Here is a 9745-nt window from a genome sequence, read left to right as displayed (position 1 = left end):
ATGTTCTAGTTAGCAGCAGCAGTTTCAGTGCGATATTCTTGCATTTTCATTGTTCAATCTGCTTATTCTTCTCTTGTTTTGGTATCCATGGTTTCTTGGATTTGAACGGCTCATGCCACTGCAGCAGCAACAACAACAGTCGGTACTTGACAGAATTGTTGGCTGAGCGCGAGAAATTAGGCCCCTTTATGCAGGTCCTGCCCATCTGTAGCCAGCTTTTGAATCAGGGTAAGTTGGCTTCATATGTCTTGTTTTTCTTCAAGTTTGAAGTACAGGAGAAGATAGTTGCTGAGTATGATACAGATTATCAGTTGTTCTGGAAGGCCAAATTAGGTGGATTCATGCCTCCTGCAGTTGTTCGGTGATAATCACTTTGCCAGTGAACGCTGAATGCTTCCGTTGGTTTGGAAGCAAATATAACCGTACTTTGCCAGTGAACGCTGAATGCTTCCGTTGGTTTGGAAGCAAATATAACCGTGGTTGCAAGAGACCATGATTTTTTTTTTAATGGTTGGATATCAAATTTTGTTAAAGATTCTCTCCATCTGCCTGTTACCCAGAAGCAAAAGAAAATAACTAAAGCTGAAAAAACATGTAGAAGTATCATTATGCTGATTTGGATTTCATATTTTGGAAAGAAGATTTCGCTTCAAAATTAACCTGAATCGTATATTGACTTTTCAGGAAATGGTCCATTCTGATTGTGGCCGAGGCCTTGTACCGTGGTGGAAGTATTGAGGAAGTGATGACTGATAATGACCTTTTTACATCTGATAGAAAAGTTGAACAGAGATCATAGTTTTCAACACGTGAGTGCGTTTCAACATATGAGAACTTTATAAGGTATGCTGAACTGTATTGAATGTTGCTTTATTTTGCTGCCAAGTTTATCCATGGTGACTGTTTTTATATACAACACTGGAGTTGCTCGTAGTATGCGTAATATTTGACTAGACCATGTCGAGCATTGCAAAAATTTGCTTTTCGCTTAATTTTACCCATGGCTGAATCTCTGCTTCCACTTATTCTGCTATGTTTTTCAGAGCATGCAATGGATTTTTCATATTTAACATTATCTTGCCATTTACCCCGGTCATTTGGACTTTGATAAACCACTGACAACACGTTTTTAACAAGCAAAGTGGCCTACATTGTTGAACCATTCGAGGAATGATCCAAGCATGCCTGCCCATGCATTTTGTATATTTCACTCTAAAATGGTCCACTTTCAGGTTTGGTTAACCAAAAATACTAGGACCCAAAGATAAGAGTTGCATGTAGCTATTTCCAGTTACACAAGATGCAAGATTGCACCAATAAAGAATTAAGAACCTGGTAACCTATGGGAGTACCTACACTATGAAGAACTATGTTTTGAGTTTGGGAAAAAAGACACCCACTTAATATGTAGGATTTTGCTTGAATAGAGGACAGGAACAACTCTAATATTGACCAGATATCTTACACTCCACTAAGGCAATGAGAAGAAGAAACACCGGATCAAACCAAGAAAAAAGATTCCGGTAAAATGTATAATGAGTGAAAAGATAAGAATGCTACCATGCAGGCAACGCAATAATAGCCTTCAGATTTCCCTCCCTTATTTGTCAGGCTTATTGTATTACCCAGCATAACCAGACCCCTGAGCATAATAATAATTCTTACCCTCCATCCCATCTAAATCATCATCTCCGTTCTTTGATTATTGAAATTGAAACACCATTCTGTCTAAACCCTTATCTTCCATCTGCGTGGTAATCATGCCTTCTGGAAAAAGTTAAAAATGGCGGTGCCTTATGGATATGGCAGATTCTGCATGTAACTTGAACTACCAGGTTCCTCCTCCCTTTCAGAGTTTTGACCAGTTGTGTAATAATGGGATGCCCAAGGTTCTTGATGGGTTGCTTGGCTGTATATCTGACTTTGATTAAAATCCGGTCTAACTGCTTGGCCTGATCTTTCCCAATCATTTGGATCTGAGTTGTAACCATAGTTTGAAGCCACCTCTTGAGGATTCTGATAGGGTAATGTGTTTGTACCTTTGTAGGTATTTTCATTCAGGTATGACACAGTGGACAGGCTAGCTTCAGTAGCTGTGAAACCAGGCCCTGGATTATGTCCTTCAGAACCATGCATGAAGCCATTGTTTACTGGATCTACATACGATACAGAGAAATTATTGCTGGGCTTTTTTGGTTCAAAGATGTTCACACATTCACTAGTTGATGGAACAACTACTATGAAAGAAGGATCAAAGAGGCCATCAAAATAGAAACTAATACAAGTTGTCTTTAGCAAGATGATGGATTAAAGATTAGTTGTAGACTTGTAGTTGGCTTTCATCTCTTAGGAATAATGAAGTGCAAAGCAACAACTGAAGTTTTTCCCTGTGCTCAGTAGTCTAGGTTGTAGGTTGGGTTCTCACACTTGCATCTTAGAATATTTTATATCATGACAAGCATAATCAGCTTACCCCTTTTACTGTGGCTTAATAATGATAACAAAAGTCTATTATAATTCATGTTCAGCCGGTTATACAATTAGTTCATTAACAAATTAAGGAAGCATGTAAATATATATACCGAGGAAAGATGAAATATCTTGACACTAAAGTCCTGATGATGAACATTAGTTTGTGGGCTTAAAACATCAAAAGAACTATGAACCAAATCACATATACTCCAACAACCAATGGAGGAATTCCTTCATTCATCAATGGATGAAATGCCTTCATTACTCAAACTGCAACTTTCAACGATCTAAAGTTATATTACTTATTGTCCTAATAAAATTCAAGTTTATCATTTATAGCTTACGTGTGTGTAAGTTACATAATTAAAATCAAGGATGCTCCCTCATAAAATGGAAAGAAATAGCCAAACCAAAATAAGGCAAGGCTGTAGTTTCCAAAATAAGGCAAGGCTGTAGTTTGAGAGTTTAAAAAAATACACACTATTATGGCAAGGCTGTAGTTTCCAAGAGCATATCGAAAGTAATACAGGGGCAAGTTTGTGGCATCAAGTCATAGGGCAAAAATATGTGGACCTATGATCTTTGGAGGAATGGATTAGACTTCCAAATAAAATTGTTACAAATGTCTCAATGGTTAAAAGGCTCTTGTTCAATCTTTTCCTCTGCTGGGCAATTGGCAATGTGGAGAATAGGAAATGGATTGAATGTGAAAATAGGTGAAGACACCTAGCTCCACAAGATTAATGAAGAAACTATCAAGACCCTGGCAATGGCATACTCACTCAAGCTGATGTTATGTCCAAAATTGATCACCATATAGAAACAGCACTGGAAATTTGCAAGGTCAACAGGCTTGGAAGGAGGTTCAAAGGACAATCGAGATGGCTATGTTAACATATTACAACTAAGTACAATGTGGAGAATAGGAAATGGAGAGAAAGTGAGAATAGGTGAAGATCCCTAGGTGAGGTTTAAAAGGCTCCAGGAGATTAATGAAGAAACTATTGAGACCCTGCATAACAATGGCACACACTCAAGCTGATATTGTGGATCCAAATTTGACCACCATGCAGAAACAGCACTAGATATCAGCAAGGTTCTTGATGGGTTGCTTGGCTGTATATCTGACTTTGATTAAAATCCGGTCTAACTGCTTGGCCTGATCTTTCATTAACAAATTAGTTCATTAACAAATTAAGGAAGCATGTAAATATATATACCGAGGAAAGATGAAATATCTTGACACTAAAGTCCTGATGATGAACCTTAGTTTGTGGGCTTAAAACATCAAAAGAACTATGAACCAAATCACATATACTCCAACAACCAATGGAGGAATTCCTTCATTCATCAATGGATGAAATGCCTTCATTACTCAAACTGCAACTTTCAACGATCTAAAGTTATATTACTTATTGTCCTAATAAAATTCAAGTTTATCATTTATAGCTTATGTGTGTGTAAGTTACATAATTAAAATCAAGGATGCTCCCTCATAAAATGGAAAGAAATAGCCAAACCAAAATAAGGCAAGGCTGTAGTTTCCAAAATAAGGCAAGGCTGTAGTTTGAGAGTTTAAAAAAATACACACTATTATGGCAAGGCTGTAGTTTCCAAGAGCATATGGAAAGTAATACAGGGGCAAGTTTGTGGCATCAAGTCATAGGGCAAAAATATGTGGACCTATGATCTTTGGAGGAATGGATTAGACTTCCAAATAAAATTATTACAAATGTCTCAATGGTTAAAAGGCTCTTGTTCAATCTTTTCCTCTGCTGGGCAATTGGCAATGTGGAGAATAGGAAATGGATTGAATGTGAAAATAGGTGAAGACACCTAGCTCAAGAAACTATCAAGACCCTGGCAATGGCATACTCACTCAAGCTGATGTTATGTCCAAAATTGATCACCATATAGAAACAGCACTGGAAATTTGCAAGGTCAACAGGCTTGGAAGGAGGTTCAAAGGACAATCGAGATGGCTATTCTCCGTAAGGATCGACATTCAAATACACTACCTGCACTTCTTTACTGGCCCAGGTTCTGGCATGGCTTTGAGGAATATGCACATTTTCTTCCCTTATAGAGCCACTCTAGAAGAGGAAGATCTCCATAAGATGTGGAATTACCCTGCAACAAGAGATATAGAACAAAGCAGTGGGAAGTGCATATGGCCACCAGAAGCCAATTAGTCTAACCTTTGTGTCTCAACAGAAGCTAAGCCATAGGCCATGTATGGGTTCTTTAGCACCTTTTTCCAAATGATATAGGATTCTCTCTGGTAACCTTGTTATAGTTTCAAGCGATTGTTCTCAAGTTTGACCGTTGTTTCACCTCTTAAGTATTTATAACCATTCTTCATTGAGCATGAATTTGGATGTAATATCCCCTTTTAAGTATTTCTAACCATTCTTCTTTCAGCATGGATTTGAATGGAAGGAAGCCATGATTTTCATTGGAAAAACCATTACTTCTTTCAGCATGAATTTCAATGTGATTTTCCTTTTTAAGTATTTCTAACCATTCTTTCTTTCAACATGAATTTGAATGCGATCTCCCCTTTTGAGTATTTTTAAGCATGAATTTGAATAGATGGAAAGACATGATTTTCATTGAATAAGTTATAACCATTCTTCTTTCAGCATGAATTTGAATGTGATTACTACATTTAAGTATTTCTAACTAATCTTCTTTCAGCATGAATTTGACTGAATGGGAAGCCATGATTTTCTTTGGAATTAATGCCGCCATCAGGTAAGCTAGCTATTTTAGTTCCACATACCCTCTTTATTTCAACAATATTATTTTACAATTATTTTTTCTGTTTTTGTCTGAAACATGTTGAAATATGGCATGTCAGACCTTATGTAGATGGGACAACAGAACGTTCTAAGCTACAAAGAAATGATGGCCTTTCCCATGTCTTGGAAGCACATTGCTAACAAATTGTTTATTTTTATCTGTAGTTTTGATGTTGTATCCTGCTTTTCTCTCTTTCAAACTTCAATTTTAAGTTTACTCTATTCAACACATCTTCTGCAGCGTGAGAGTTTCCAATGAACTAGGTGCTGGCCATCCAAGAGCTACAAAATTCTGTGTTATGGTTGTGGTTGCACAATCACTATTGATTGGCATTATTTGCATGGTTATAGTTCTTCTCGTGAAGAACAAATTTGCCGTACTATTTACTGACAGCGAGGTGATCATGAGAGCAGTGTCTAAATTAGTAATCTTTCTTGCAGTAACAATGCTTCTAAATAGTGTACAGCCAGTTCTATCAGGTAATATTTTGTATGTGATTTGCATTCAATCCTCTTATATTTGATTTTGATTTGAGTGGGCAAAGCTCATATCTCCAACATAATTCCGTGCTTATTACCACCTACATGCTTGGGAGGTTTTCACCTTTGCTTATAAATTTTCAATCATCACATTTTTTCAATCATAATGGTCCCTCTGATCCAGAGCACTCTCCTCATAACGCTCAAAGAAAGTAGATTAGTGATTTGAAGTCAAACCAAACAATTAGCAGTCAACCCTAATGGTTTCAAGGTGTAATGTTTTCAAGATACTCATGTTTTTCTCTTGGAAATGTTATCAGGTGTGGCTGTTGGTGGAGGGTGGCAAGGTTTGATAGCCTACATAAACTTAGGATGCTATTATGTTTTTGGTGTACCTCTTGGTCTACTTTTGGGCTACAAGTTTGACTTAGGAGTAAAGGTGCACTAGGCATTCCCATGTTTTGTTTTTTATGCTTTGTTCGTTATGATTCCAACACACTGATTTCAGCATTGCAACCATTATTGGAGTAGAAGGCAAGACTAGTAGGCCTTCTCTGGTCTCTCTATTCCAAGCTTTAAAAATTGATCTTGTTGTAAGCATTGCCTTCAGTGAAAGCAAAAGTTTGTTCAGCCATCTAACTTTTTGTGTATATTTGATGTTGAAATGAGTGAGCAGGGTATTTGGAGTGGGATGATTGGTGGAACTGCACTGCAAACCTTGATTTTGTTATTGATTGTATATTTCACAAACTGGAACAAAGAGGTATGAACTATGAAATGATCTTATGAAAGCTGGAGATGAACTGATGGAATAGTTGTATTTATTTTGTATTTGTTTATATGTTGAACACTTCAGTTCTTGATCTCCGTGGAAATGCAGGCCTCTGCTGCCGAGAATCGTATCAAGTTATGGGGTGGTGGTGTAGTTGAGGCCCTCAAACACAGCTCAGTTGATTTAAAATCAGAGCATAATGCTGATGTCAATATATTGATTGTTGCATAGAAGTAATAATGCTTTAGCAACAGCCAATTATTCGTCACATTAGCTTCCATTCTAACTTTCTTCCACATGAGTAGCAGGCAACAAACGGCAGTAAGAGGAACAGTGAACCATCAACTTTCACGAGAATCAATAATATTTGAGATGGTTGGAGATTGGAGTGGAAGGAAAAATATTTCCCTTTTAAAATGTCTGGGAGATGTTTATTCACAAAGTATCACTTTCAAAGTGTATGCTTATTCACAGGTATTACTATCTTTTGAATGGCTGGCCCAAATTTCACTAAAAAATTGGGAGGTTGGTCAAGTAAATGTTCATTCACAGGTACTATGAAAGCTGGAGGCATATAAAACCACCTACAGGTGCGAGTACAACATATTAAAATATCAAAAAAATTCAGGAATTCTGAGATAAATGAGGAGATAGAGTTTTTCCTAATTACCATTTTTTTTTAATGAAGTATTACGAGCTACAGGATTTTCATTGATTTTCATAGCATATATATCTTAACGGAAATTTTTCTTGATTGTATGTACGTATCATATTAATTTCAAATAAGAATACTTTCTAAATTCATAGGCTTTTGTTTTCAGAGCGATGTCAGTTTTAAATGCTGTTGTTCGATATAAGTAACAATTGAGAATGTTTCATTCTCTTCATTTTTTTTCATTTTATTTTAATTTTACTAACATATTTACGTTTAAAATATATTATTATACCTGATAAATCATAATCATAAAAGATATGATAAAACATAATCATAAAAACCGTACCAGTTTTGATTCAAACTTTTAAATTCACTAAAAATTTATAGGTTACTTATTAATTATTAATTACTTAAATTATTTATTAATTTAAATTTATTTTAACTTTAAATCTATTAAAGGCTATGGGATTCATTTTTTTTGGTGCAAAACATTTTTTTAATGCAAAATTAGGAAATGTTTGCACCTCGAGTGATTTGATGTCTCTCATTGCTTTATAGATCCAGAATTAAGATGGATCTAGAGTGGTTTCAGTGATGCAGGATCACACAAAATTTGTTAAACATTTAATTATTCTGATCATTTAAATATGCTAAATATGTGTATTATAGATCTGACCATTTTAGTTTTAAATTTGCTCAGTTACCTCAGTTTGTCGAGCTGATGGAGACTATTATAACTTGAATGATGAAATAAAATTTTCGAATGCAAAGTGACAATGTAACAACGTTGAATGATAGAAAATGTGAATAATAAGGATGTAGTTAGTTATAAATAGTTTTCATTGTGATAAACCTCAAACTATTTTGTTCTTGTGTTCTTATTGCCATATATGATAGGTTTTCCATCTTTTCATATCGATCATATAAAAATGGTGTTTGAAATCATAGGCCAATCAAACCTTTAACTTGAGCTATTATAGTAAACACCATACCTTGTCTTTGTTGTTCTCCAATATTAATAGTAGTCTTCTCCAAAGTCAATCATTGTGACTTATGGAGTTTCAAACACCAAGTCAATGTTAGTTGTTTTCTATTGCCTAGTTTGAATGCAAAGTAACTAACAATGTTGAATGATAAAGAATGGGAATAATAAAAATGTAGTAAATTACAATAGTTTATAGTTTCAAGAAGAAAACATTTAAGGTAAGTGAACATTTTATTTAAGATGAAAATTGAAGTATTTTATTTATGGATTGAAAATGTAACACGGAAACCAAAGCATGTCGTCAATAATTTTTTTGTGCTTACACTAAATTCAATGCACACTATTAATTTTATTACTTTGAAATTAATGCACATCATACATCTAGTTTGTAATGTTCCCAAGAAATTAATTGCCTAAGAGACGAAGTACCCTATCAATCCATGTAGGCTATAGTCCTTGGTAAAGGTGAAAACCAAAAAATACCTAATGTTTTGTAGGTTTTTAACCCTGCACAAAAATTACCTGCAAACAAATTCTTAAAACAAAAAATATACAATGGCGAGAACATAAAAATATATACACAAAGATTTTCCGCTCGATCCCAAAACCAGGACTATCAGATTGATTTTTCATTATATTCCTTTTAATGTCACAATACATATATACATGCCGAAGCATTCATAAACCCCAATCCATTAACCTTAGATTAGAACATAATTGTAGTTTCCTTGACCAGATATACAAAATACCATGGGAAGAAAATCATCATGCTCAAAATCATGTGTAGAATATATGCACAAAACCATGTGTAAAATCCATGCACAAAACTATGGCTAGGTCTGCCCACCATCTTTGGGTTCGCCCACCATCCTTGGGTCCCCCAACTATTATTGGGTTTGCATAAAAAAATCTCGGGGCGCTACCCCGGAACCCGAGGCAAGGGGGTTACTGCCCCCCTACAAACCCCCTTGGAACCCTCCCACTGCGCCCAGATCTATAACAACCATTTGAAATTGAGACATACTCCTCTAACCATGTTATTGGTGCAATTCTTACCCAGCAGGGGAATATCACAATGAGGTACTTTCAGATACAGTCTGAAAGTATCCCACGTATGACAAAGAGATGTATTCTATTGTTCAGGTCTGCCGACAATGGAAGCATTACATTATGGAGAACAAAATAGTCATCCTCACACACCACCGATCCCTGCAATTCATACAGACACACGGGAAGTTAGAGAACGATTGCCATTAAAAATGGTCCACATATCTACAACAGTTCCATTTGAACATCAAGTATAAGAAGGGAAACACTAATAATGTTGCAGACTGTCTCAGCTGACCACCGATTATGGCGCTGACCATTGTGCTCGACTCTTGTGGACACGAGACTTCGGGGTGGCCGCATCTTTACAAGAGTGACCCAAAATTCGGCAACACATACCAAATGCTCTTGGAAGGCAAACAAGTTCGAGATTTTCACCTCCAGGGCACATGTTATGCCACCTTGCACACCTTTTATGTTCCTACAAGTGAGCATTCCAAGATGATTTTGGAGGTGCACTACATTTGGGTCGT

At 36.0% G+C, this 9745-nt stretch overlaps 1 protein-coding gene across 3 annotated transcripts; it reads left to right on the top strand.

The window, feature by feature from the left end:
* The first annotated feature begins 546 nt into the window (after positions 1–546).
* On the top strand, positions 547–7329 carry LOC149251784 (protein DETOXIFICATION 35-like). 3 transcript variants are annotated; one of them, XM_089459567.1, is made up of 6 exons: positions 547–843; positions 5193–5226; positions 5515–5753; positions 6074–6192; positions 6430–6516; positions 6610–7329. In XM_089459567.1, exons 2-6 carry the CDS (start codon positions 5195–5197, stop codon positions 6754–6756), a joined length of 624 nt encoding a protein of 207 aa, XP_089315693.1. In that variant the 5' UTR covers positions 547–843; positions 5193–5194; the 3' UTR covers positions 6757–7329. The 3 variants fall into 3 exon arrangements, with proteins under 3 accessions (XP_089315693.1, XP_089315691.1, XP_089315692.1); XM_089459565.1 differs by having other exon boundaries at positions 5170–5226; XM_089459566.1 differs by having other exon boundaries at positions 575–843; positions 5170–5226; positions 6634–7329.
* The last annotated feature ends 2416 nt before the right edge of the window (positions 7330–9745 follow it).

The sequence above is a fragment of the Pinus tabuliformis genome, chromosome 7, assembly GCF_031772625.1.
Source record: "Pinus tabuliformis cultivar Carrire ecotype Pingquan chromosome 7, CPIR1, whole genome shotgun sequence".
NCBI classification, from domain to species: Eukaryota; Viridiplantae; Streptophyta; class Pinopsida; order Pinales; family Pinaceae; genus Pinus; species Pinus tabuliformis.
This window is presented reverse-complemented; position numbering and strand designations above follow the sequence as displayed.

Excerpts from the sequence above, each read along its gene's own strand:
- LOC149251784 (XM_089459565.1), top strand. The coding sequence starts at position 5,171 with ATGAATTTGACTGAATGGGAAGCCATGATTTTCTTTGGAATTAATGCC. Across the intron at positions 5,754-6,073 it reads TGTACAGCCAGTTCTATCAG|GTGTGGCTGTTGGTGGAGGG; the intron begins GTAATATTTTGT and ends AAATGTTATCAG. Across the intron at positions 6,517-6,609 it reads TCACAAACTGGAACAAAGAG|TTCTTGATCTCCGTGGAAAT; the intron begins GTATGAACTATG and ends TGAACACTTCAG.